Genomic DNA, 26,893 nt, shown 5'->3' with positions numbered 1-26,893 from the left:
ACCAAAGTAAAGATCACGATTGCGATCCACAAAGGCAATTTTTCGATCGCTAATAGAACCCGGCTGCGAGAGCTCCAGCGACAACACCTCAAGATGATGCGTGATGGTGGCGTTATCAACGGGTTTACCGTGATTTGTATCAAAAAAAAAAATCTTTTTGGGGTCCGCAGGGTTGCGAATAGCCACCGTATCTGGAGACAATGCAACAAGATCAGGTGCCATAATTTCCGGTCGAAGAGACGCCTGCAAACGCAAAAGACATATCTGTCGGCCCTCGTATGAGTAAACCTGTATTCCGGCATTGCAGTCGGACAAAAGAAACTGTTTTTCTCCAAGAATGAGTGTAATGACAACATCACGGAGATCAAATTGTACGGGTGCGGAGAGTCTCTCAATTGGATAGCATGCACATTGCGTGGTGGTGCACGCTACGAGATAACCATAGCCCAGTTCTACCTTAATGACTTTATCACGTAGTTCGAGTTCCTCCACCGTGTCCGTAAGAACGTTCTGGACTAAAAGTTTATTACCATCCACAAGTGTCACACAATACTGGCCCCAATACAATTTACGGTCCACAAGCTGTGCCGTGCAAACCGTTCCACTACCACACCCCGCCACCACCTGTGTTCCATCTGCTGTCCACTGAAGTGAAAGGGCACTACCTTCCGGAAGTCGTTCGTATGTATGACTCCATCCAGTTTTATCGCACACCCGCAGGTTCATAAAGGAACCTACTGCAAACATTTCGCCGTCGGCTGAGAACTTGACGGCCGTACACGGATGCCCACCGGCAGCAGAGACGTAGATACTACGCCCACAAGGATCCCATACTTTATACGTTCCATCCTCGCCACCAGTAACGATAAATCCCGTCATGAGAGACCAATCCGCAGCCAACACAACCCCGTTATGTGCCTTCCACTTTAGTTGCCTTTTTATGGTTGGGTTAAGAGGCTTAATGACCACATCACTGCCAAAACAGTACAGTACGCAGTCGCCACCAAGTTCTGTCGTTTCAGATCCCCAGCAAAGGGCGTAAACGCACTTTCCAACCGAAACCAGCGTCGTGCGCGGAATGCCGGCCTGCGACCAGACCTTCACACAGCCATCTTCCCCAGACGACACAATCGAAGAGGCGTCAGCAGAGTAAACAAGTCCAGTTATGCTACCAACGTGCGCCTCAACGGTACGTTCTACGCGACCGGACGCTGCGTTCAAAAAAGAAAAAGTTCCATCAGCACACGCTACAAGGCAGTTGTCTTTTCCCTCAATTGTTCCTGCCGCGGCCCCCCGTCCTTTCCGGCCCCCCTGGAGAGGGACCCAGGTGATGTATGTAATGCAGCTGTCAAACTGATGTACTTTGCCAAGTGGCTCGCCATTTGGGCTCCACCGGCGAAGCACAAAATCGTCCCCAGCGCTGATGACGTCACCCATCAAGGACACAGCCACACACGTACAGGCATCATCGTGACGCTCATTCGGTGTCGTAATGTTCAGTCGCATTGGCAAATATATACCAAAGAAAAAATAATGCCCACACCCTTAATAAATGTCTCCTTTAACTTTTCCTTGCCTTCTCCCCCTCCGTTTTCTTTTTCGGCGTCTATTGTGTCTATCTCTCTCCCTCTTTTTTTTCCCTTTTCGTTTATTTTTCGTCTTCCTCCCTTCTGGATATTGTTGCCACCGATGTTGTTTGTGTTGGGGTTTGTTCACTCACTCCACACCCACACAATTCACACAACGTGGCTAAAGTGAAAAAAAATTAGTTGTGATCTATAACTATTCTCTGCAGCCGTTCTTATTTATTTGTCTGTGCGTGCGTGAGGCGATGAAGACGCTAAGGCACCACACGGCAACAGCAACAACAACAACAACAACAAAAAACGGGAGTCCAATCAAGAAGAAAAGAAAAGAAAAAGGTAAAAAGTGAGAACAACACACAAAACAAGCAATAAACTCACTTCCTCGTGCCCACGGAAAACTGCACATGCGGCACAGAGAGACACCACCCATCAAACAGAGTGACAAACCCTTCACGACTGTCCGGGTGCACTTTGGCTTCTGCTTTTCGCTTGTCATTCTCTAGTTCTTCCTTCTTCTGCAACTCTTTTTCCATGCAAGTTCGTGCCAAATATAAACTCCGTCGCCTGCCTTGTGTTGAGATGCCGCTTCCCTAACCGTCCCCCCCCCACCAGACCCTTCGGCTGCGACCCCACCATGTACACAGAGAAAACTGGAGAGAGGTCAACAGCCAAATAAAACAACAACAACAAAAGGCTTTGGATTTATTACCAGAGAAGGGCGGTGGGTTTTCTGCTGTAACCAGCATTGCTGTACATTTTTTTTTTTTTTCATTGCGACCCCTTTATATACACACAAAAAAAAAGAAAAGAAAAAAAAAACGCCAGTTGTTGTCAATTGTTCTCCGGATTTGGTTGCCGCTTTCGATATTTTCCTGCTGTTTTGTGTTTACCCTCCATTTGTTCGCCATTCTATTCATCCCTTCGCTCCCGCAACTCTTGATTACTGCCATCACAAAAAAGTCTATCGTTCCCTTACACGCACCACCCATCCCCCACTCATTCAGAACTTTGCTTTTTTTTTTTGCTAAAGCTCCTCAATTTCATATAAAAAGTTTCGGGTATTGCCATTTCCAGAAGCCACTTCGCAAACGCCACGTAGCGAGTTGCCCTGCAGCATCGCAAGAAATACGAAAAAGGTTTGCTCATCGTTTGCCCCGCGCACCAGCACACCCCATTCCATTGGGTATTCCCGCTCCCCGGGTGGCTTTATTGTGCCCTCCAGTGAAGCCTCTTGTGCAGGGAAATGCATGGAAGATGTATGCAATATAAATTTCCCCGTAATGGTTCCACTGCCAAAGTCCGCTTGGAGTTGCAGTGTCCACGGTACGTTGTCATCGAACGGTGTTGTGTCTCTATTCCCATTTTCACCCGTGGAAACGCGTATCACCCGCGTCATGCTACCTGCGGCAGCAGCAGCTGCTGCATTGGGGTCCATACTGTAGGAATCCAGCCCCGCATTGGATGTCGTATGCATACTGCCAGCGTTGACTTTCTTATATTGCACAACCTGGCGAAATACGTAGTCTAACAATGCGCGAGGGTCACGATTACGTGGACTTCGTAACTTCTTTGTGACGCCAAGGATTTCTGCGGCTTGCAAAATGTAAAATTGGACATCCTCTGGTTTGCACTTGTTTGTCAATTGACTTAACCGCACCTTCTCAGGCGCAAACTCTTCATCTAGGTCAAAGAGGTCTAACGCAGGCAGCATCGGATCCCGATGGGTTGGTTCAAACACTGCTGGCTTCACTGGAGGAAGAGGAGTCAGAAACTCCGGTGGAATAAGAGTTAGGGGCTCTTGTTTGACATTGAGTTTGTTGTACGCCTCAATAACCTCTGGGATAATGTCTGTGTCAAGTTTGAATGATTCTGTTTGAAAAAGCTTGGTAAAATCACGCGGTAACTCTTCCTGTTGTTCCACCGCAACACGCAGTCGCTCTGAGAGGGATGCGGTGTCTGGAACATGGTTGTAGTCCGTGATGTCTGGTTCATCGGCATCAATTTGGTTCAGTTTCACCTTGTGATTCATGTAATCAAATAATACAGTTGTTAGCAACTCATTTTCTTCCTTCCCGAACCAGTTATCCTCCATTAAGAGGCCGCTGCCTATGAGAAGCAGCTTTCCCTGTTTCTTTTGACCGTTGTGCTCCACTAATTCACTGCATTCCCACACCGCGGCAATGGGGCGATTTAACGGGTAGGCCATGAACCCACTGCTAAGGATGGGCACTGCCGGGCGGTTCACATTGAAACTCAGGCCGTGTGGGTACACAAATACGAGACTGGTAGGACCATCCGCTGCAGCCTCTTCCGCCATTTGTTGCTGCATAGCCGTTGTGGCAGCATTCGACATCATATTCCCCCAGTGACCGGTGGCGGCGGTTCGATTGAGTGTCAGAGGAGCTGGACGATCGCCAAAGGTCGAGCCACCTGCCATAAAACCCCCACGATCACCCTGATGCCCGGGAGCTCCCAAAACACTTTTTCCAGCGGCCTTATTTATGGCCCTGTTTGTCACCCCATGCGCAACACACACTTCTTTAGGATGCAGGTATTTGTTCATGACGGTACGTACCACACAATCTTCGTTAAGAGTAATGCCTGTCCACTCATCCAGCGTCCGGTTAAGGTAAGAATAATGACCACCGTGCCCATCACCAAACAGCATAATGACGGAACCACCGTGCTCAACATAATCTCGAATGACGGTAAGATCTTCTTCGGTGAGTTTCTCTTGTGAAGAACCAAAGACGACAATGTCATATGGTAAAAGACGGTCTAACGTAATATCCTCCTTGTTCATGTCTACAGTGCCGACTTGCTTCAGGCGACGAGCCAACTGTTTGTAGCCCTTGTTGGGGTGATACAACTCTTTTCGGCAAACGTTGAAGAGAACTTTTGGTGGATTCTCCTTCGGTTGAAATCCCGGTGCATAACCATTGCTGGTCGGGTGTGCACTGTTCATCGCCCCGTTCATTGCCCCCGAGACCGTAGCCGCCACCCCTAACCTCCCTCCAGTCTTAAACCACGCAGCAGAAGGAGCTAACGTAGACCCCCCGAGCAGATGCAAAGGCAAGAAAAAGAAAAGAGAGAAAAAACAATACAGTCAAACCCGTCTGTCTCCTACCTGCCCTTCTTACTTTTTCTTTTTTCTTTTTTATTATTTTGTGTTTTGTGCTCTGTTATCCCCCCCCTTTTTTTTTTCTCCTTTCTTAGGTAGTAGTAGTAGTATATATTTACCCCTCCCTTCACTTTGGAAAGCCGCCAAAAAAACACACACACAAAAAAAAGAAGAAAAAAAAAGTACGCGCATTTATGCAACTGGGCATCCGCAGCCATCACGCATCCACCCACAAACACAACCACAGAGCGCAGGAACTTTCAAAAAGAAGAAGAAAAAAGCCAAATATATATATAAAAGAAGGCAAAAACAGTCCAGTGCATTTCACACTTCTTTTCTTTTCATTTTTTTTTTTGGGGGGCTGGTATTGTTCCAGAATTAACAGAGCGACAAAATAAATGCGTTACTTCTGTGTTTTTTGTTTCTACTCTCTCTTCCCTCTTGTCCACTTTTTTCTCCCCTGCGTGGAACAACACTCCATTCTCTGTTGTGTTTTACTGGCGTTGGGGTCATTCCCTCTGCTTGGCTTCGTCGCAATTGGGCCTCTTTGCTGCCGTATGGTTCGGCATGCCCGTACTGGTCAAAACACCACTTGAATTCCTTTCAGCCCATTGCAATGGGTGGAGTTTGTTTGCCTCGTCCTGCGTGTGGCTCCTACTCTCACACTTTCTCTTTCTGACGCTGCACGCTCCACGGAACCGGATGATGAAGAACAGCGTTACCCCACACGCACAACGGCTCTCCCCCCCTCCACTCTCCGCACACAGACACTCACACAGAAAGGGAAAGTGAAATGTGCATATCTTCCTAATGCACTCACAAAAATATAAATATACATTTTTATGCCTGCATGATGCGGCCTCCATCCCCCATCGCCCCGCATATTCCGTCAGGTTTCTCACCACCAGAGTCAACAAAAAGTTTTTTAAAATAAAAACACAAAGGTCGCCCACGGCAAAAATCAATGCCTCCATATACAATACAGAGATAGACGGGCATGGCATGGAATGGCAAAAAAAAAAAAAAAAAAAGAACACGAAGCAAAAGGACAAAATCCAGTAGGTAAGGAAAAAAGCCAAAGCTTCAAAATCTAGCGAAAAAAAAAACCGTCTTATCCAAATTTTCCTTCAGTTCTGCCTCCGAGTAGGCTTTTTTCCCTTTTTATTTTTCTTTTTTTCTTTCTTTCTTAATCATCTACTTGTTAGTAATTGCATCAGAACTCATTAAAAAACGTCCAAAATAAATATTTTCCCCTCCAGCGACGTCGCTGTCCGTTTTTCACTTTTCTTTCTGTTGCTGCATCTCGTCAATGTGATGGGTGTTGGTAATAAGCTCGTACAGGGTTGCCAGAGCAAAAACTATAAAAAGCCCACCGCCCACAATATTCACGCTTCTCATGGAAACATACCTCGCAGTCATGTTTCCGCAAAGCACAGCAACGCCGGTACACACGGCATGCCCCAACACGCCTCCAATAGTAACGGCGAAAGGGTTCTTCGCCGCCGCAAGGGCGATGGTGGCAAGTTGGCTACGATCGCCCCACTCCGCAACGAATGTGAGCGCGAAGACCTCTGCCATCACGGGATGGAATGCGAACCAGTGACGCCGGGCACAGCCTACACCTGTGGAACTAATACTGCCTGCTTCAACAGCATCGTTCGGATCCTTCTTCCGAATGATGGCAGCAGCCTCCGTCATCTCGTCATCACTCTCGGCATCACCCTGCCCTCGCTTGGCAAACTCATCGTACAAGATTTTCCCCCCAAAGCCAAAGAACAAGACAACAGCTAGCATCTTTGTGACCCGCACCGACAGCACACTGGGAACCACCAACCCCATTAGCGCTGACAGCACCGTCATGCCAGCCAGTGCACCAATAGCACCGAGAAAAACCAGAACCTTACTGTGACGCATGGCCATCAAACAGGCGATAAAAAACGTCTTGTCACCAATCTCACTCACGAGAATCATTGAAAAGGACGACAAAAGCCCTTCCGTCCATCTCCTGGTGGCGTGAATTGCCATTTTGTCTCTAACTCACGCAATTACTTAGAATATGTGCAATACTCGTTTTATGGCGAAGTGATGCCCGGCTTCAATTTATTTGGGCTGTCTCTCCTCTTTATTTCTTGCCTTCACTCGCTCGTGTCGGCCCCTATTTCCAGACTCTGTTTAACTGCGCACAAATACGGTTTTATTTAAATACCTTTCAGTTAAACTCCTTTCCTCTCCTTTCAATGGCAAAAAAAAAAATGTGACAAAAAAAAAAGACATATTATTGTTGTTGTGGTGATGGTGGTCGTTGGACGGAGGGAAAAAAAAAGGATCAACAGCAATGCTCCATTTTATTCCTTGCTGCTTTACAAGCGAACAGGAAGTGAGTGCGCGGCAAGTATCAAAATTCACTCGACAAGAGGGACATCGTATGCCTGCAAGCATATCAATGGAAAACATTTTGGTTCGTTTGTGTCCGCGCACATTTTTGGCGATGAAAAATCAAAAAAATTGTGGGGGATGGCACACGTGACGTAGTGTGCATGAGCACGCATGCGAGTGCACATATATATATGTTTGTGTTTGTGTGTGTGTGTGGAGCAGACAGAGCTGTCAAAAGAGCACGCAGACCAACGACCACAAAAGAGAAGAACACACACATAGAAAAAAAGAAAGAAAAAGAAAACAACAAACAAAACAAAACAAAAACAAACAAACAAAAAAAACAAGAGACGGTATGAAGCAAAAAGTGGAAGTAAGAAAAGGGGCAGGAGGAGAAGAAGAGAAAGTAGAAGATGGATGGCGCCAAAAAAAAAAAAAAAAGAAAAAAAAAGAAAATTCAGACACGACACCAAGAATAAGGCATTTATTTATTTACTTTTTCCCACCTCAACCCTCGCAATTTATTATGCCTTTTTCGTCTTCATTCCTCCTGTCCCCTTCCTGTCCCTCCTCCATTTACTCAACTTCCCTTTCCCCACCGTTCCGAAAGGCTCTAATTTATTTGTTGTCCTTCTTCGCTTTGGTTCCGCCCGCCCCTCTGTGTGCACGTCTGCGGCAATTCCTGAGGAGACCCTGAGAGAAACAGCCCTCCTTCCCACACCAAGAGAAAGAGGAAGAGGGTGCAGTGAAGGAAAAGAAAAAAGAGAAATCACGGTGGTTGGCGGATAACTCAGGAGCCGTGGCAACCATGAGAAAATTCGAAAAACCAAGAAACAAAGAGAGATGATGGGGGCGATACTTTGACTGGTCGCCCCCCCACACCTCCCACCACCTCCTCGCGGTGAACACGCACTCTTTTTTTTCTTCGCCCGTAACTCAGCCGTCATTTCTTCTTCTTTGGCTCCCATTTCTTTTTTTTTTTTTATTATTGTGAAGCCTGACTTCAGTGGGTTTACGACGCGTTTATTACGCGCCCGTGGTGGTCGTAGTGGTGGCTGCAGCTGAGATCGCTGCACCTTATCTCACTCTCTATCTCCCACCCACGCACGCACGCACGCAGCCTCCGATACCATCGCCACCACCAGCACCACTGCCAGAGGTTGCAGAAGAACCAAACCAGCAGAAGCTCAACAAATGAATGGAGAGAATAAACACAAAAAACAAATACATAAAGGAAAAACAAAAACAAAAAAAAACAGCAACAACAAGCAAACAACAAAAAACAACAACGGAAAAATAAGTACATATACATACATTTATAACCAGTCGCAGCGAGCAAGAGGGATAAACACCCCCTCACAGAAGTATAGGGGAAAAAAGCAGCCCTATCACTCGCCCAATTTTGTAACAACATCGGCAGGCGGCTTCTGCCCAATTAATATATATTTATATTTATATTTATATTTATTTGTGTGTGTGTGTTTGTATTCTTTTCCTTGCTATGGTCTTTGCTCTCTCTCTCTCTCTCTCTCTTTCTTCTCGCTTCTGCGCCCCCCTCCGCGTAAATCATATCGCACTGATGTTTCACCCCTCACACTTCTGTCCGCCCACCCCCCTCCCAAATACAAATGCAAACCATAACTCTTTCACTGACGGCGTGGCCACTTCAGAGCCCCTCGTTTTTCCCCTTTTCTCAAAACAAAACCAACGGAGCAAAGGGGAAAAGCAGATGAAACAGTAAAAAAAAAAAAGGCCATACCCGTGGCTTTTTTTTTTTTTTTCGTCTTCTGGACTCTCGTCCTTCAGTTGTCGTAGCAAAAAAGGCAAAGAACGCGCAAGTGGAGAAAGAAAAAAAAAAAAAAAGGAACACAGTAAAAAGGTTGGGAGGGTGCTGAATGCTTGCACCATTTCCCTTGCCACAGCACAATGCAGGCTGCCCCTTTCTCTCTCTCTCTCCCTCTCTCCTCATCGTATCATTAACAACAATCATATATATATATATGTTTCGTTTTCTCTCATATATGTCCTCCCCATCACCTCCACCAGTCGTCCTTTGTGTGAGACACACAAGGCACAGTTCCCGCGAGGCACACACGTGCACCGGCGAAGTTAAATATGCAGGAAAAGAGCAAATGATAAAAACAAAAACAAAAAACAATAAAACAATAAAACACACACACACAAAACAAACAAAAAAGATACACACCACAAGGAGAAAGAAATAATATATATATAAAAGGGCATGCGGAAAAAAAAAAATTGCTCTCTTCACCAAACGTATAGATACAAATATAAACACACACGTATCGTGAGACTTTTTAAATTCATCCTGCCCTTTTTTCTCTTCATTTTCTCCCCCTTTTCTTCTTCTTTTTTTTTTTTTTTTTGATAACCGGCTTTTTTCTTTTTTTTTTTTTTTTACCGCTGCTTTTCGATCTCGTTTTTTTTCTTTTTTCTTTTTTTTCTTCTTTACGCGCCTTACGTTCTTCCTCCTCTTCGCTGGAGCATTCATTTCAGCTTTTCTTTTTTCTTTTCTTTTTTAATTCTTTTAAATTCCTTTTCTTTTCCTTTTTTTTTTTTTTTGATTTTTATTTTATTTTTATTTTTTGGCACGATGAAGGAGTGGTAGGTGCGTTCAACTTTCGGTCTCGCCCTGCTGTGTTTCATGAGGCCTTCTCCTCGACCAGAACGGGCGCTTCCGCCGGCCGTGCGTCGGTCTCCGACTTCGGTGTCATTGTTGGAGTTGGCTTCGCTTCCTGCTGTTCCTCAACGCTTTCCTTGCTGTTTGTTTCCCCTCTTGTGCTGCTATTTTTGCTGCTGTCCTTATCCTTCGTGGCTCGCTTCTCTTTCACATTGGTTTCCTTTTCCTCCGCCTGGGCAGGCGTGGCACCACTGTTAGCTTGTTGATTGTTGTTGCTGCCTTTGCGCTGTCCTGGATAGCGAGAATGCGTAGAGGTCACATGCAGCTCCTTGCAGTGCTGCCCAAAACGGCACTTGCCCTTGATATAGTTTAGGCACGCCTCATATGGGTAATTCGCAAAGGTACAATCCTCAAGGAAGTTGCAATGACCGTATACACGTAGGCAAGGGTGCTTTTTATTGGAATTCTTGCTGCCGTGCCCCGCAGCTTGCTGCTGCCGTGTTTCCCACCGTCGTCCCGGCGTGCCGCTGTTGTTGTTGTTACTGGTATTGTTATTGTTATTGTTGCTGCTGCTGTTATTGGTAGGGACGGTGGGGGGAAGAACATTGCTGCTTTGGGAAGCATTGAGACTGCCAGCATTAGCTGCCTTCGCAAGAGTCGCCTCCAACTCTGCCACACGGATAGGCGTTGATCCTGGGTTGGCTTCTTCATCCGCCCAGTTCAGGCCGTTGCCGTTGTTGGAACCACTGTTGGCCATGTTGTTGCTTTTCCAGTTCGCATCACCCTGCTGAGGCGTGTAGGGGGGAATGGGACGACGCTGCGTTATGGGAGGTACCTCGGTGGTTCGAACCGACTGCAACATGTGAACAAGACGGCGCAGTGTTTGATTGGGGACCACCACATCTAGCAGCTCCTCCTTTGTAAGTTGCGAATACGCTTTGGTGTTGGTGCTAGCACACTCCCGCAAGTATTCTCGGATTGAAACATTCTCGTATGTAAAGCCATCCGAGGCAACCACGGGATCCTTGACAGAGGCATACTGACTGACAACTCGCTCCACAGCCGCCAGACTATTCTGCACCGCAATAAGTTTTGCGCGAACCTCATCGCGTTGCTTGATTGCGTTGTTGTAAAGATGGCGTGTCTCCTCAAGAGTGCGTTGAAGGTTCTGCGCAATGTTAAGAAGATAGGGCAAAGAGCATTGATGGCCGTTAAAGCCTTCCTGCAATTCCTTCATTACACCCCAAATTGGAGGGGCGTGCTCCGGAACACTTCCTGTAGTGGCCTGCATTCCTTTTACTTGCTTCTGGGAATCCTTTTTAGTGATATTACCGTAAATATACTTCGGTGTGTGTGTGTATGATGGTACCAGAAAGCAAAAACGAGGCAAAAAGAAAAGAACCGCAAGAATAAAAGATAACATTTGTCACAAGATGTAGAAAAGTTGAGTACCCACTCATAATGACGAAAGGGCAAAGACACAGACACACACACAAAAAAAAAAGGTGACAGGGCCAACCAGCAGAGTGGGAAGGAAATAAAAGGAAATACAAGGAGAACGCACACACACACACACAAACACAGAAAGAGAGAGAGAGAAGTAAAAGAAAAAAAAAGGTTAACGAAAAACAATGAGTTCATGAAGCAACTTTTGTACGTGCGTGTATGAGAGCGAGCATAGGAAGGGAGGGGGGATTCTGCTCCGCCACTCCCCCTTCTGCAAAAAAGTAGTTTTCTCTCATTTCCATCCCTCCCACCTCCAGTTCCCCCGCCAAAAACACCGGCCTCCTTTTTTCCTTTTCGGTCCTCTTCACACACCCCATAGTCCCACTCTGTTACACGCCGCGGCCAGCAAGGTTGCCACTGCGGCTGCATTTGTTCCCTCTCGTTCGGAGAAAAGATCGATATTGACATCGCGTTCACCACCCAAATGGAAGAGAAACACACACACACGAACACAACAACGAAGGAAAAAAAATAGGAGAATTTTTTATGATTTCTGCGTGACTTGAGCTCCTTCTTTCTCGTACCGCACCGACCCACTTCCCATCTCCTTGTTGGGGCAAAGGGATTTTCCGTTTTGGCTCTCTGCCCCCTCCATCCCGCCGTCTTCTTCGGCGCAAAAAACAAAACAACAACAACAACAAAAAAGAAAAATGCCTCCCCCTTTTCTCGCGCCAGCGTCGGTTGCAAATCATGACTGGTTTCCCGTCCATTTTTCACTTCGTTTTTTTTTTCCCACCAGCGCCTTATTTGACGTTATCGTCAACAAAATTTCCCCCACTTCTCAGTCCTATTTATTTATATTGCCGCTAGTGGATGATTCCTCGCGTACGCCTCGTAATCGCTTCCTCGTTCGTTTGTTTGCTCTTTTTCTTTTTGCCTCCCCCTCCCCTCACATCGCCTGTCCAGAGTCATTCATCCCCACGGAGGTGCATGGCCCATCGGTACATGCAAGTACGTGTCCCCGACAGTCGCCCACCGCGCGCGGAAGACCGAACCCGTCAGGGCGGACAATCCGAGAGAGTGACTGGGCGGGGGGAATTCCCTCTTCTTCGCCGTCGGCGGCCGGCACAAAGCGGGGGAAAACGGCAAGGCACGTCGAAAAGCACGCAAACAAAAAGGAGGGGGGAAACGAGAGATGTGAGAAAACACGTCACCGCCACCGCACAGACCGGGCGGGGTGGGGAGGAGGGAAAAAAAGCACAGAAGGGGTCCCCCAAAAAACAACAACAAAATAAAATCCTCACATTCCCAAAGAAATTTCTCCGCCGTCTCCGTGGCGAAAGAAAAGGAGAACTCCCGAGTGCCCGGTGAAGCCCCACGCGGCGCCAACACACACACACACACAAAAAAAAAAAAGATAGAAAAGAAAAGAAAAAACGCTCGTAAAATAAAAAAAATTAGCGGCTGCAAAAAAAAAAAACAAGTGAAGATAATTAAAAAAAAAAGAAAAAAATCCATCGGTCTTCCCCGTCAATCTCCGTTTCTCTTTTCCCAAGTTTTAGAGAAAAAAATTCCACACGAAAAACCGACCGCCAGACCCTTTTGTCTTCCCCCTCCCTCTGTGGCTTGATTGGCTCCTTATTAGACATCCTGTTTCCGCGTTATGCGACTCTCGTGCGCGTAGTCATTCACGGAAATTTGTAATGGAGACAAAGAAACAACTGGGGAATAAAACCACTTGATTTGTAACCTCAAAAAAACAAAACAAAAAAAGAAAAGACAAAGAAACAGATGAACGGGAAGGAAAACTGCAATTGGGATCGAGGAGAAAAAAGGAAAAAAAAAAAAAAAGCCACCAAATGACCCCATGATATCACATCACGGCCCTTTTCTACAGCCCTCACCGTATCTTAAACAGACGATACAATGGTACACAGCAGAATAGATGCGCGCATACGGCTGTCTCCACCTTCGCCGCGTTTCCTCTTTAGCCTCCACCCTCCTCGCGGCCATCCACCCCTGTTTTCTATATCGTTGTCGTTTACTGTCACCACAGCTGATAATTGTTAATCCCATTCGCCTTCTTTTTTTTTTCTTTTTTGTTTGGTATTTTTCGTAATTTTTTCGTTTTTTTTTCTTTTGGGTTTTCTCCGGTTGTTAAGAATGGCCCGAATTCTCCCATTTTTATTTAATTCGCCCTCCCTTTTCTTTTTTTGTTTGTTCTTGCTGCAGCGCACTTAAAAAAAAAAATCCGTTGTTGTCTAATGCGTTTTCTTTTCCTCTTTTTTTCTTTCTCTTTTCACCCACCCCCTTTTTTGCAATGTTCGGAGGTGTACTGCGTGCATGCAGTGAGACCGCGCACAGAAGGTCAAAAAAAGGGTGGGAGGTAAACCGATGGGGGGAGGAGATGAACGGTGAAAAGTAAAGATATGGAAGTGTGGAAAAGGAGAAAAGGGAGGAGGACCTTCCATCGCCTCCCAGCCGTTCGGAATTTCAACACGCACGTCAGCTGTCGTTCATAAACACATATATAAAAATATTTTCTCTTGCCTTCATTTCCTCCCTGTTTTGTGTGTACATATGCATGTCTTTACATTGCGTTTCGGTTGCTTTCCTTTTCTTTGGTTGATGTTGCTCCTCAAATCCGTTCCCCTTTCGGTTATCCTTTGTTTTTTATTATCAATTTCTTTTGTTTTGTTGTTGTTGTTTATACCAGTCGCTCTCTCTCTCTCTCTCTCTCTCTTTTTTTTTTTTTCCTTTCATTCCCTTTTACCATTATTTTTTTTTCTTTTTGTTTGTTTTCATTTTGATGCCCCTTCCACCCACCTTTCCACAGAGAGACAAGCACACGCACACCCAAGCGTCTTCTTTTAGCTGATGTGTGCAGAATTTTCGATGCGGTTAATGCGGATAGTGAAGGCAGCGCTCCCCCGTCTCTACCCACCGTTGGCAGGTCCGTGGTTCCGTGGGCCATGGAAATCGACATGTCGTTCATGGCACTGGGAACGAAAGCGACATTTCCCCTTCAAATGCGAGAGACATGCGTCGTACGGGTAAAGCGCGTAGGCACAGGCGTCCTTATAGTTACAGTAACCATAAACACGCACACATGGATGCAGACGCTCGCCATTTGCTCCTGTATTTCCACTCTTATTACTCACATCGGCCTTGTGAGTGTTTTGAGCGTTACCCGCCGACCGGCTAGACGCGTTTGCATTTCCGCCGTGGTTTCCATGGCTGCTGCTGCTGGCTTCTGCACGCATTTCAGCTGGTTTGGTCTCCATCAGCTGTTCAAGGAAACGCTTAAAGGAGCGATTTGGAAATAGCATCATCGTCAGCTCTGTATGTGTCTGCTGCGACATGGGGATGTTCTTCTGGGCTTGGCACTCGTTGAAGTAATTTGTGATCACATCCCGTTCATACGTGAAGCCGTCAGAAGCCACTACAGGATCCGTCACAGCGGCATATCGCTGGACAATACGCTGAACATCTTGCATGCGTCCCTCTGCCACATCCAGGGATCGGATTATATATTCCTTCTCCTCTACCACAGAATCATAATGCTGTTGCAGCGAGTCCACGACGCTGGCAAGCGTGTTGATGTGCTGAATGACCTTTGCCACCTGCTGATCGTAACCTTGTAGGCTATTTTGCAGTTCACCGATGGATTCGTACGCCGTGCGGTAAGCAACCGGTGGGACCATCAACCGTGCATCCGATTGTTGCAGACCCTCCACATCGCTGCCGGCCGGTGCCCAACCTCCTCTTACACCGCTCATTATTTCCCAATTTTTTTTTTTTTTTTAACCTCTTCCTTCCTTCTCTTGCCTTCTTTGTTTGTGTCTGTGGGGGGGAGGGGCAATTGTGGTGTAAGTATATATATGTAGAAATATCCTTCTCTCTGTTCACTGCCTTTCTTTCTTTTTCTGTCTTTTTCTGTTTTTGTTTTGTTTTGTTTTTGTCGTTTACTTCCTTCTTATATATAAATATAAAAATATGTATTTTTTGTTCTTCTCTCCTTGTCTTTTTTTCCTTTGGATTCCCACCTTTTTTTTTTTTTTTTGGCGTCTCTCGTTCGCCGCCCTTTGACCGCACACTGGCGCTGAGAGGAGTCGATCAAACACACAAAGAAAGAGCGAAAAAGTTCTGCGTCTCGCCCTGCACTCTCACCGTCGCCTCTTCCACACAACTGCCGGGGAAAAAAGAAAAGAAGAGAAAAAAGAGGCGATTTTGTGCCGGCGCAGGGGACTTTCATTCGCCCCAGTCACGCAGAGAACAGGCGCCAAACAACAGGCATTTGAACAGAACAGAAAAAGTACACACACACACGAAAAAAAAAAAAAAGACAAGAGGCAGCCGGCTGTGATGATGACGATGGCGACACATACGTCAGGTAAAGGAAAACAGGCGTAATTCCAACGTTTGCACGCAGGGAAGAAAATAAAAGAAAAAAAAAACAAATAAAAATAAAACAAAACTTATTTAAACCCCTCACACAACCCCAAACAAACAATAAAAAATATATACTTCTTGTAACCAAACAAAAACAACAACAACAAAAAATATCCCACAATTAACTTGAAGGGAAAAGCGACAGCGCCGACAACACATCAGACTGCATTGCGCGGTATTTGCGGACCTTTCCTTCTTTCTCTTCTTGCTGCCGTATTTCATCCTTCGTGTTTTGTGTTGAGGGCTCGACATCCTCAAAGAAGTCGTTACAAAGAAACCCTCCAGAGCGTTGTGGTGACAACGACGACAATGGGCTCATCATCATCTCCACCGCCTTTGCGCGACTCTCCATTGAAACAAACTCCATCAAGCTGTCTTCATGTGCAAAAAGTGGATGAAAAAGAGTTGACGCCGCGGCGTACTGGCACGGCGCCAGGAGTGGGAGCTGCACCGTGGGAAGGGCGTAGTAGTGGAGTGAGTGGTAGCCACCCACCAGCATGGCGGCAGGGAGCACCACCGTTTCCATCGCATCTGTCAGCCTTTCGGCACCGTCCAAAATGGGCTGCAGCACAGGCACCGAGTTGCTACCTCGTTGGTGGTGAAAGTAACGCCGCGCAAGGGACAGGTCTGCCGCACAGTCACAGGACGAACCAACCTGCACTGGCAATTGTAAAGATCCGTGCGACAAAAACTCCTTGATTGGTACAAATCGCACAACACGACACCACGCCCCACGCGTTATATGTGACGAAAAAGTTCGCAACGCCACGACCGGAGTCCCGATGGTGAGAAGCAGGGGTCCACGTTGAGCCATAGCCAACGCGAATATGCGTCTCTCGACAAGGTTAGGAATAGCAGCTGATACGCATTCATCTAGTTCCTCAAAGTAAAAATGAGGCAAAAAGCTGCGCCCACCTTCAGTCGTATATCCATGTGATAATTTCTTTTCATTAGGGTTGTGCCGCTTCGTAGAGGACATATCATGTGTCCATATTGGAAATAGCCTCGCCTCCACGGCACTTTTCACTAGTACATCCTGTAGTGCTCTTGTCGCTGCTTCCCGCACGTCGCAGACTTCATCTGTGTCAAGGTTTGAATTATACCGAAGTCGGATGCCGAAGAGACGACAACGACGGTCAGGTGGATAGGAAACGTAATCAACATGAAACACGTCCACATCGACCACCACAAACGCCTTATTTTGCTCCTCAGCTGCAATCAAATCGCCGTAGAGAAGACAGCGCAGGGGCAACATGTCCGCGGCCATGGGTGCACAAAAGAGAAGAGTACGTGTCCAGCAGCCAAGCAACACAGGAGGTTCAAAAAAAGGATCATAGCGTTGCTCAGCTATCAGCTGGTGCTTCTTATCAGAAGCGTGCATCCGAAAATGATTGGAGGTTGAAGAATTAGTAGGAAAAATGGAACAGCCTGTGAATGCATGCGATATGGACCGTAGTGTTCGATTTAGAACGCATGCTCGTTTACGAGCATCATGTTCCACACCGGCAAGTTCCACAGCACGTCGACGACTCTCTACGACAGTACTGTGTTGCTTTACTGGAAAAAGACGTTCTTTACACACGCCTTCCATGGATTTGCTTGGCCCTGTAAAAAGAAATTCACTGTGACTTTCCGTACCCTGAATTTTTAATGGATACTCGCAAAGAAGGTTGTGGCGCACACGCATTGCAGCAAACCTCGGGTAACGACAGAGAAGCTGCTCGTACGGCAAAAGACCGACGTCCCGTTTCCCCGCAGGTTCTGTTAAAAATGCCTCACAAGCCTCTTTTAAAAGAAAGAGCATATCTTCCTCCTCCAACTCATAAAGCTTGACGCCGCTGGTTCCGTGACTATGGTTGGTATCACTGCATGTCACTTCATGTTCTTTCACTTCCTCAACAGCGGGGACAATAATACGACTCATCGCATCGCAAATTTCCTCGATAAAAATCGTCCGTTCGGTGGCATTCATGGACTCCTGGAAACGACGCGCCACACGCCTTAATGCTTCAACAAGCGGTTCCTCAAGAAAAAACATGGCCCCAGTTACGGGGGCAAGAACACTTACACGAGCATTCTTTCCTTGTATTTCTGCAACAACGTGTTTGTCATCAAAAATGGGGGTTTGCTCGCAGGAAGGAGAATAACCAATAAACAAAGCATAAACATTCCCAAAGAGGGGAGCACCAGCGTCTATCGTTCGCATCAGATTACCTGTGCGAAGCAGTACTTCGCGCTTGCTTTGACCCGTTGCTCTTAAATGGCGGCTCTCTGTATTCCACGCCAGGCCATTGCGAGTCCACTGCTCCAAGAGGCGCGTGATCGCCCGTTTTGACAATAGATGCGCATTGCTAATAACAACAAGAGGGATGGTGGGTGGTGGTGGATTCTTCGATGGGTCCATATGCATCCCAAGATGAAGCAACGGAGTGCTTTCCTCCAGTTTAACAGTCCCGAATGAGCTCCACTGCAAGCGGTAGGCTTGCAAATCCATGAGCGTGCTGTAGTCAACGCAGTGCTCCAAAGGGCAGTAGAAAATTTCCTCGGAAAAACGGGCTCCTAAAATTGTTGTCACCGCCGCCTCAAGAAGAGGCATTTTTGGATTGTATGTGAGGGAAAGATAAGCCATTCGACTGTTGGGCACCACAAATGGGGCAACATTTACGGTTGAGTGTTGATCAATGAGAGCCGCCGCCTTTCCTTTTTGAGGTGAAATCGCAAAAGTCACAGGCGCCAATGGCGTTAGTGCAATCGTCTCCATATGTAAAAATGTTATTTTTTTCCGTTTTTGCAAAACAGACGCGCGCCATTGCAGGCATTGATGCAAATAACTCTCACCGAATTTCATGACTTCCTCTGTGGAGACCCCACGGTCGCTATTCATTGGGTCCTTCTCGTTACCAGGGGCCCACCGGAATATGCGTCTCTTATCCAAATCAAGATCATAGAAAGAAAGTGGAATTCGTCGATTTGTCCAGGTGCAATTTGCATCAGAAAGAAATTCACGCACCCGCTGGACCACAGCGTTGGTGTCCCCAACCGACATCGTTTTTAGGAGTCCACCCAGCGACTCCTGAAGCAAGGGACTCCATAGCGCCAGTGGATGTGATGACTTTTTGTCCTTCGGTTGGTGTGATGCCGTCTGACACTGTTGCACGTCGTACGCCAGCCTTTCCAGTTTCTCTGGACGCACCAGTACGACGCATCGACCATGTCGCAGCCGACTGTCGATGCCGAATCCAGCTGCAACGAGGTGGGACCAGTGTGCTGAACGCAGTGACACAAACTCCCGCGTAAATGGGCAATAGATGGAACCGTAATCAATCCACGAAAGAAATACTCCACGGAGGCGAGTGCTGTGCGAGCGTGCCATGGCCGCTGCACGGCGACGGGAAAAGAGCGAGCCACCAACCATGAACACATTTGAAAATACAGAGGATGCTTTCTCCTGTCGAATTGTGGCCGAGATGCTCTCCTCCGTCCCAAGCAAGGCATCAAACAGCTCCGTGTCGTAACAAGCCTCAAGAGGGTCTTCCCACGCACGGTTTGGCATTCTCTTTCTCTTGCGTCTAGCAGCGGTGAAGGGAAAAACCAGTCTGGATTTATCTGCCCACTTATCACGCCTTTGCCCGCCCCCGCCAACAGCTACAAACACAAACGCACACCCAAAAACTGTCTAAAATGAAAAAAAAAAAACAAAACAAAAAACATCAACAAACAAGCAAACCAATTATTTGTAAAGAAAGTATAATGATTTTGAAAACATGTAGAAAGAAAAAAAAGATACAGAAGTAACAGCAGAGTTGTCAGAAATACATACGTACATAAATACCACGCTACATATAATAGATAGTAAAATTGCATAGATACTTGTCCATTAATCCCCAGCATTCTCCTTAAAAAACTATTTGGCTGAAGAAAAGCAAAATCTTTTTATCCACTCCACCTTTCCTCCTCCCCCTCTCCACCCCTTCGTATACGTGTAAACTGAGCTTCGTTAGTATCCTGCAAAAAAATTCCGCTAAATCCCTCCTGAACAATGGCAATGTGGAGCTAGTGGCAAAAGGCATTTCTTTTTTCACACTTTTCTACACTTCCCCCTCTCTCGCTCTGCATCAATCCACGTTGTCTTCGTCCACAGGCTCAACAACAAAATGAAGTTGTTCCTGCTGTCGTTGTCGTTGTTGCTGCTGTTGTTGTTGTTGTTGTTGCTGCTGTTGTTGTTGCATCATTTGCATCATCATCCCCATGAACATCTGCGCCTGATCAGGCATTGAACTACTGTTTGTGACCGTCATGGGACCAGTTGTTTGTTGAGGTGCGGCGCTCGCGTTCCCCCCTTCTCCAGACGATGTTACGGCGCTCTCTCGATGGGAGGACTGCACCACATCACTGCTTCCTTGTTTCCCGACCTTTCCCTCGTACTGTGAACGGATGGATTTGAGGTACATCTGCTGCAGTTTCTCCCGTTGCGCCTTATCCCGTGGATCAGCAGCAGTGGTGCTCTTTACGGGGCGCAGCATACTGGGGAGAGTTGTCTCAATGCACTTCTGCAGGGCACCGATTTTGCCATCTTTTTCCGCCTTCTCAATTTCGGGAAATTTTTCCAGGTCAAACTTCTCCAAAAAGGTGCGATATTCCTCAACGGGAGGAAAGTCCTTCCAGTTCATTTTATATTTGGCCGCCATGATCTCGTAGGTCTTCTGCAGGTTGTCAATCGCCTTGCGTTTTGCCTTCTCTTTCCCAAATAAAAGCGGCAGATCGGAGCGCATCCCACCCACGATAAGAGCATGCACCAGTACCTCCTTCGCGCGACGTATGAGACTAGCCACTTTCTTGTCACGTGCCTGCTGCGGCACCACATCCACAATTTCGTGCAAAAGATCGGTTTTTTCCTCCGTGAATAGCAGCGTGAAGACACCTTTCTTGTACGGTTGGTCCCAAAAGCTCCCAACGTACACCCGCGGTGGCTCGGTGCAATTAATAAGGTTTGACAGGTTCCAAAATATACTGCCATAAACGCGCATCAACTCTTGAGTGTTGATGCTATCGGCCTTGTTGAGAACAATGCGCACCTTTCCTTCCATTCCACGGAATGCGTGCTTAAACATCATTTTAAGCTCAATCCCGGCATCCAATTTTGACGGATCAAACAGTATAAAAATGAGATCACTGCGCTCCGCAAACCAACGGCTTACCTTCACATAGTCAAACTGGCGTTCTCGAATGTCCTTCACACTCTCCAAAATACCCGGTGTATCAATTAATGTAACACGCTTTAACAGTTCGTGTGGAACTCGATACCCCTGAAACTTCCCCAAAAAAGATTCCCCAAATTCTGTTAACCCTTTAAATGGAAGATTCTTGGCGCTAGCAAGCACATGTCCACTCACGGGACCTACTTCCTCACCGTAGAGCACAACAGTAAACTCGGCGGTCGTCGGCTGTGGTCCTGTCCAAAGATAGTTGTCTTGCAGCAGATGATTGATAAATGTACTCTTGCCGGAAGACCATGGACCAAAGAAAGTAACAAAGGGTTTTTGATTGAGAATTGTCTCCTCAAACCAGCTGGGGCGAAATAAGTCGTACTTGTACATGTCCTCCACTGGCTTCACGCACTTTAGATAGTTAGTATGGAGCACCTCAATGAGTTCGTTTAGGCCTTCGGGCTCCATTGCAACGGATTCCGTGGCGGTCTTCGCCTCCGTTGATGACATTTGTGGTGTGCTCAGCCGTATTTCGAGTCTCACCACCACAATCACCAGTAAGTGGACGTGCGGGTGCCCAATGCTGGTTCCTTTTTCCTGCCTTGCGTGTGTATCGCCTTGTCCGAGAGGAACAGCGCGTGGGATGCAACAAACAAACAAACAACACTTGAAGGAAGTGCAGACAAAGAAAGTGAAAGAAAATAATAATAATGAAAAGACAACATCGCCAAAGACAATTGAATCGCAAAAGCGGATCCCTCCCGCACATCAAAAATTCACACACACAAGAAAGTGAAAAAACAAAAAACAAATAAACCCAGCAACAGTCAAAGCATGAGCGCCCAAACCGCATGCAAAAAAAAAAAAAAAAAAGAAGACAAAATAATCCCACCCTTTTCAAGCATACACACACAAGAAAAACAAAAAAAAAAAAAAGATTTCTGCACGCATAAATCATATACCTCTAAATGTATTCTGTTTATGTGGCTCTCCAAGCCAAGAAAAGATCTCCTCTCAATAATTTAATTTTATTCATTTATTTTAACTCGGCCTTCCTTTTCCTTTGCTTCGTTTGTTCCTGCCTCTCACTCACTCACTCACTCACTCACTCACAGACTCACTAATATCATTGCTACGGAGCACAAACAACAACACGGAATACATGCGTCCACACACACACAAATAGATGAATTATATATATATATGTATGATCTACTCAAAAGAAAATAAATAAATAATAATCAAGAAAAAAATCCTTTTCTGAATAAATAAATAAATAAATAAATAATAATAAAAAGTCACAAAAGCTCGTTGAAGACAAAAACGTACGTCCATCTAACTTAAATAAAAGAGATAGGAATTTAGAAAAAAACAACAACAACGTCTGGGCGATATCACATGTTAATATCCTCACTATTATTTTGACAGGGAGAGAGAGAGAGAGTAAGAAAAAAAAAAAAAAAGTGGTTTCTTAAAAGTGAATGTATGCATATACAAATATTTATGTATCCTTACAGAGCTATATAAAGGTTTGCTTCACACATGGGTCAAGCACTAGGAAACAACCTATTATCATTATCATTTTTACTGTTATTATTATTATTATTATTATTATCATCTCCAATGCATATATGCTTCTATCCATATATAGCAATTCCATTAATAAAGAAGCAGTGACTGGAAGACCGGGCGTAAATATCGTTCCTAATAATTAAAAAAAAAAACAAAAACAGAACGTATTCTACTCCTCGCATCCAAATGCCTCCAGGAGAATTAACGCGACATCGTCTGTCACGCCCAGTCGCTCCATCTCTCTCTGAAGGCTTAAATACCGTTTGCAACGCTTCTCTTCAGTCCAACCATGATCCTCCGCTCCACAGAACAGACATCTATGAGGGTAACGACACTTACGTCGAAACCCCCTCAATGCGTATTCGCAACCTCGTCCTTGTTCTGCCAAAGATCCACAGCCATTGTGCTCTAGACACAATCTCTCGCATCCCCATTTCATGGTATACCAGTAGTAAACCCCAAACTGGACATCCGGTGGGAAGATGCCTCTACGTCTCCAAGACTCAAGCAACCGACACACGCCTTCGGGGCTTTTCCACGAGAAGCTCACGACACGAAGGTGTTGCAGAAGATCCCTCGCTTGAAACCGTTTTAACAAATGTAATACATCTTTCCTTTTTCGTGGAGGCCATTCTTCCACTGACTTTAGTGCACTGAAGGATAAACCATCAATCAAATCCCTGGAATCAACACTTTGAGGCGAGTTGCGGTGCAATTCACCTAAAATTTTCCGATTCAAGGCAAATACAAAAGGGGTGTGCCAATATGAATGGGAGGAATGACCGGAATGGCAATCACCGCTGTAAGTCGTTCGCGGCGAATCCACTAAATTATTTCCTTGCCAAGGTACGACACCAATGAGGCGTCCATTCTTATCACCATTGGTCACACAACCCCCCATCTCAAGCGTTCCTTCTCGGGGAGAAGAAATTGGTGAAGAGCCAACAGCGGGTGGCGGCTTGCAACACGACGGCATCATGCCGCCGGGAGATGTCACACTTAGAAGAGTTCCACTTGAACACTCGCTTCTTTTTACCATTCCGTTGTTCACCAGTGGCACATCACAAAAATCGGTTAATGGCCTCTCAATGGCAATCAAATCAATCGGAATAGGCTTGACTTCGGGTTTTTTTGACATCAAAGTCAATTTTTTCTCAGAAGTCACTGCAAAAGTTTCATTTGTACCTGTTGTTAACTGTGCCAGGAGCTGCTTAATGAAATTACCTTTCGGACAGGATGGAATGACACTCTCTGGTAAGGAAGAACATATCACCTCACCCTCCGTCGTACCCATCAAGCGGTGAGAAGTTGTCTGCGCGGGGACCTTCTTCCAATGCTCAGGAGAGTCTTCTGGGTTCCAAGGGACGGGAAGCTCACCCACAGGTGTCACCAACGGGGGCGCCAAATTACAACCGGCATTATTCTTCATGACGGGCGCGGGCGTCTTCCACTCATCACTGGATGGGCATCCGTTTATCCACGTTTTATCGCTGATAAAAAGCCCACAGAGAGTTGTGGGCAATGTGGTGTCTGTCTGGGAAAGCGCAGGAGTATGTGTAGCAGTATCCCCAGGGCGATCCGTTGTTGCTGCATGCCAGGGCATTTCGGACGACTGATCATGAAGTAAATCAAGCACACTGCCGTAAAACGATGACAGTTCCGGATTTTGTAAAAAATCCAGGTTGTTTTTCTCTCCTAATGGGCATTTGTCTTCCCCACACAAGGACGGCGGCCCAATTTGACGCTTGTTATCGGATGGCACACCTTCGTTTTCGCCGAAAGAGGTCAAGGTAGAAGAATTTCGCGCACATTGCGGAGGTAATTCGTTGAATTGGCGCCAACCACAATAAACGGGGTCATGTGGCTGAGAATTTTTCACACAAATCCCTCCGTGAACATTCCTATTCAAGTGGAGATCGTACAATTTGGAACGACCCGGTTTGTTCAACTCAAGACGTGCCCAATCGGATGCACCTGATCCTACTATGTATTCCATCATGAACCGCCAAATTACTAACAAGAACTTTGACAATCTCCTTTTTTTTTTTTTCTTTCCTTTTCTCTCTGTTGGGGGGAGGGGGTTACTTCCTTTTATTTCCTTCTTTGCTCTAATCCCTTCTTTTGTGTTACAATGATAAATACCGCTATGCGCTTCTCCTTCACTCGCGTACACAGGCAGTACACTCCACAAAACCACACCTCAGAGTAGAGGTGTAAAATTTATCAATCAAATACACCAAACTGTAAAAAGTAAAAAACAACCAAACAAACAAACAAAAAAAACTAAACTAAGACAACAAGACAAGCAAATTCTTCTTGATGATAATGAGTCTTCTATTTATTTTTACGGATGAACTTCCGCTTGTTGAATTCTTAAGTTGATGTCCTCTTGCTAGTTAATAATACGTATATGTATGCCGGAATCCTTCTTCTCTTTATTGACTCTACTGAAGCTATAGATGGGAGATGGGTGCCTAGTATCCTTCGCCTAGCCACCGTCGCGTCGTAAACTCTAAAAGACCGTGAGGGGGGGAAATGTAAGACCCCTTCTTTCCAAACCCCTCAAAAAACAAGAGCAACAACAAAAAGAGCACACATGCACTTTGTTATTGGGTAGACATGGATCAAGCAGGACGGCAGCAAGGCCAGAGTTTCCCGACGCACCAGACCCTCCTCCCACCTCTTCTTTGTAGCAGAGTTATCTTGCGATCGCAGAGCACACCACGGCAGACTAAATACAAGGAGGAAAAGCCGTTTTTGATGAAAAAAGGTATCCATTGAAAATGGGGAGAAAATACGCGCTCACACATGACTAGTACTGCGGTGTGGAATTCCTTCTTTTGTTGTTTTATCCCGTTATTCTTTTTTTCCCCTTCTCCACTCCCCATTCGTATCATTTTCCATATTTCCCCCTACTTTTTTTTTTTCTTTGTCTTTCTTCTCGTTTCTTTTTTCCTTTTCTTTCCGTGTTTTTGTCAATCGCCATTAAACGCATTTCATCCATCCATCTCCTGCACCCTCTCACGGAGGACGGGGAACATTAGTATCGTCCTCTCACGCCGATCTCCGCATGCGCACACAGACACGCGGACCGCCAGCAACAGCGACAAAGACACTACAAGCAAATAATGAATTCCTAAACCGCAGGAAAAAGGGCAAAAAACGGAAAAGAACAAAATCACACAAAAAATTTTATTCAACGGTTGCCTCGCGGTCAGCCAAAAGGAGAGAAAAAAAAAATCATGAGGCAAAAAAAAAACAATCTACAAAAAACCGGCCAATGCGCCAAAGGTTGGTGTGGCTCAAAAACAAAAAGACACATCTTACACATGAATTTCGAGTCTTACACCCGCCTGCTGCCTTCGAATGGGCGGCTTCCTTAAGCCCACCCCGCTGCCCACACCCAAAGGCCCGCGACCCCACGCAGCGAGGCCGGCCCAAAGAGGGTGGGCGGGAAGGAAACATGAACAGTCCACCACGTTCCTGAGGCTCAATCCCGGCCAATTCATGGATCCACTAAAAAAAAAAGTAAGCATAAAAGCATTCCATGTGAAGAAAGCACTTCAAAAGTTCTCATCGTCGTCCGCGCTCTTTTAAAAACCTTCTACCAAAAACGAGAAACAACAACAGCAAGAAAAACTTCACATTCTCATGGGCTCAGAAATTGATATATATATGTATTAACTCCTTCAGGCGATGGAGTGGATATATCAATTGTCTTGTTAATATAGGGTCCGCTGTGCGTAGTCCATTCGTATTTATTTATTCTTTTTTTTTTTTTTCGGTGTGTGCGCGTGTTTTTCTTGCTTCTCTCACATTCCCTCTCGCTGACAAATGTTCCTACTTTGATGGAGTAGAAAAGCATTTATCAGCTATTTTGGCGTGAGTAGACGCAGGGAATTCAAGGAAAAAAACAAGAGGCCACAGAGACACACCACCACCCCGCCTCCTACCCAACTTTCTCAAGTCGCTACCACGGTGTTCTTTTTGATTTGTCCAAACGCTACGCCACGGGCACGGGACGCAAACTGCAGGGAACTGTTGCTTTCACTGCAATTGTAGCTTGCAGGACTGACACACACAAACATGAGAACCTTCGCCTGTCCGGACATGGAATCCTGCAGAAGGAACGTCAAAACAGAGTTCCGAAAAGGAACGTGCTTGTTGTTCTGTGCAAGCCCAGAGATGACGTCTCCTAATGCGGACAAGGATTTATTGATGGAAACTGCTTCCTTCATCTGTTGCCCCTCCGCACCACTCTTTTCAAGTCGTTCGCTCCCGGCCAAGTCAACCAAAGAAAGCTTTCCAAAGCTCTGCATTCTCGTCTGTTTATTCGTTGTTCGAACCACAATATACAGAACCATGTGCGACCTGGATGAATGCTCGTTCATATTGGTCTGTCCCTCACTTCGGCATCGATTTGCGCGAGCCATGATGTCATGAATTTCTTTTGGCAAATTCACCGGCACCTCAGTGAGATTTGTCACGTATG

At 46.1% G+C, this 26,893-nt stretch overlaps 9 protein-coding genes across 9 annotated transcripts, besides 33 other annotated features; all 9 read right to left on the bottom strand.

Annotated features, from left to right (window-relative positions):
- On the bottom strand, window positions 1–1,506 carry Tc00.1047053508895.89 (hypothetical protein, conserved; the record flags this gene model as incomplete). Its single annotated transcript, XM_806941.1, has 1 exon — window positions 1–1,506. A coding segment is annotated over one exon (1,506 nt), but the record flags the coding sequence as incomplete, so codon positions are not given.
- Window positions 1–26,893: a sequence feature (heterozygous, non-Esmeraldo-like haplotype).
- Window positions 1,857–1,883: a microsatellite.
- Window positions 2,381–2,405: a microsatellite.
- On the bottom strand, window positions 2,611–4,563 carry Tc00.1047053508895.80 (intraflagellar transport protein component, putative; the record flags this gene model as incomplete). The annotated part of the gene is made up of 1 exon (XM_806940.1): window positions 2,611–4,563. The coding sequence occupies one exon, from the start codon at window positions 4,561–4,563 to the stop codon at window positions 2,611–2,613; it is 1,953 nt and encodes a 650-aa protein (XP_812033.1).
- Window positions 4,720–4,800: a sequence feature (A-rich).
- Window positions 5,856–5,895: a sequence feature (GA-rich).
- On the bottom strand, window positions 5,986–6,732 carry Tc00.1047053508895.70 (uncharacterized protein; the record flags this gene model as incomplete). The annotated part of the gene is made up of 1 exon (XM_806939.1): window positions 5,986–6,732. The coding sequence occupies one exon, from the start codon at window positions 6,730–6,732 to the stop codon at window positions 5,986–5,988; it is 747 nt and encodes a 248-aa protein (XP_812032.1).
- Window positions 7,239–7,299: a microsatellite.
- Window positions 7,366–7,427: a sequence feature (T-rich).
- Window positions 7,441–7,497: a sequence feature (CT-rich).
- Window positions 7,509–7,539: a microsatellite.
- Window positions 8,300–8,365: a sequence feature (T-rich).
- Window positions 8,517–8,553: a sequence feature (AT_rich).
- Window positions 8,595–8,620: a microsatellite.
- Window positions 9,023–9,047: a microsatellite.
- Window positions 9,206–9,342: a sequence feature (T-rich).
- Window positions 9,443–9,554: a sequence feature (A-rich).
- Window positions 9,602–9,691: a sequence feature (A-rich).
- Tc00.1047053508895.60 (RNA-binding protein, putative) lies at window positions 9,747–11,147 on the bottom strand (the record flags this gene model as incomplete). Its single annotated transcript, XM_806938.1, has 1 exon — window positions 9,747–11,147. The coding sequence occupies one exon, from the start codon at window positions 11,145–11,147 to the stop codon at window positions 9,747–9,749; it is 1,401 nt and encodes a 466-aa protein (XP_812031.1).
- Window positions 10,253–10,305: a microsatellite.
- Window positions 12,575–12,607: a sequence feature (T-rich).
- Window positions 12,639–12,683: a sequence feature (T-rich).
- Window positions 12,924–13,021: a sequence feature (T-rich).
- Window positions 13,252–13,311: a sequence feature (A-rich).
- Window positions 13,836–13,889: a sequence feature (A-rich).
- Window positions 13,890–13,913: a microsatellite.
- Window positions 13,914–13,978: a sequence feature (A-rich).
- On the bottom strand, window positions 14,107–14,949 carry Tc00.1047053508895.50 (RNA-binding protein, putative; the record flags this gene model as incomplete). Its single annotated transcript, XM_806937.1, has 1 exon — window positions 14,107–14,949. One exon carries the CDS (start codon window positions 14,947–14,949, stop codon window positions 14,107–14,109), a length of 843 nt encoding a protein of 280 aa, XP_812030.1.
- Window positions 15,084–15,233: a sequence feature (A-rich).
- Window positions 15,605–15,647: a sequence feature (T-rich).
- Window positions 15,744–19,175, bottom strand: Tc00.1047053508895.40 (hypothetical protein, conserved; the record flags this gene model as incomplete). Its single annotated transcript, XM_806936.1, has 1 exon — window positions 15,744–19,175. One exon carries the CDS (start codon window positions 19,173–19,175, stop codon window positions 15,744–15,746), a length of 3,432 nt encoding a protein of 1,143 aa, XP_812029.1.
- Tc00.1047053508895.30 (sarcoplasmic reticulum glycoprotein, putative) lies at window positions 19,738–21,339 on the bottom strand (the record flags this gene model as incomplete). Its single annotated transcript, XM_806935.1, has 1 exon — window positions 19,738–21,339. The coding sequence occupies one exon, from the start codon at window positions 21,337–21,339 to the stop codon at window positions 19,738–19,740; it is 1,602 nt and encodes a 533-aa protein (XP_812028.1).
- Window positions 19,782–19,848: a microsatellite.
- Window positions 21,846–21,874: a sequence feature (AT_rich).
- Window positions 21,914–21,951: a microsatellite.
- Window positions 22,093–22,117: a microsatellite.
- Window positions 22,397–22,447: a microsatellite.
- Tc00.1047053508895.20 (hypothetical protein, conserved) lies at window positions 22,571–24,400 on the bottom strand (the record flags this gene model as incomplete). Its single annotated transcript, XM_806934.1, has 1 exon — window positions 22,571–24,400. The coding sequence occupies one exon, from the start codon at window positions 24,398–24,400 to the stop codon at window positions 22,571–22,573; it is 1,830 nt and encodes a 609-aa protein (XP_812027.1).
- Window positions 24,654–24,711: a microsatellite.
- Window positions 25,320–25,365: a sequence feature (A-rich).
- Tc00.1047053508895.10 (C-terminal motor kinesin, putative) lies at window positions 26,364–26,893 on the bottom strand (the record flags this gene model as incomplete). The annotated part of the gene is made up of 1 exon (XM_806933.1): window positions 26,364–26,893. A coding segment is annotated over one exon (530 nt), but the record flags the coding sequence as incomplete, so codon positions are not given.

This window comes from Trypanosoma cruzi, genomic scaffold (genome assembly GCF_000209065.1).
Source record: "Trypanosoma cruzi strain CL Brener 1047053517087 genomic scaffold, whole genome shotgun sequence".
Taxonomy (NCBI): Eukaryota; Euglenozoa; class Kinetoplastea; order Trypanosomatida; family Trypanosomatidae; genus Trypanosoma; species Trypanosoma cruzi.
Note: the sequence above shows the minus strand (reverse complement) of the source record. Positions and strands in the feature narration are given on the sequence as shown.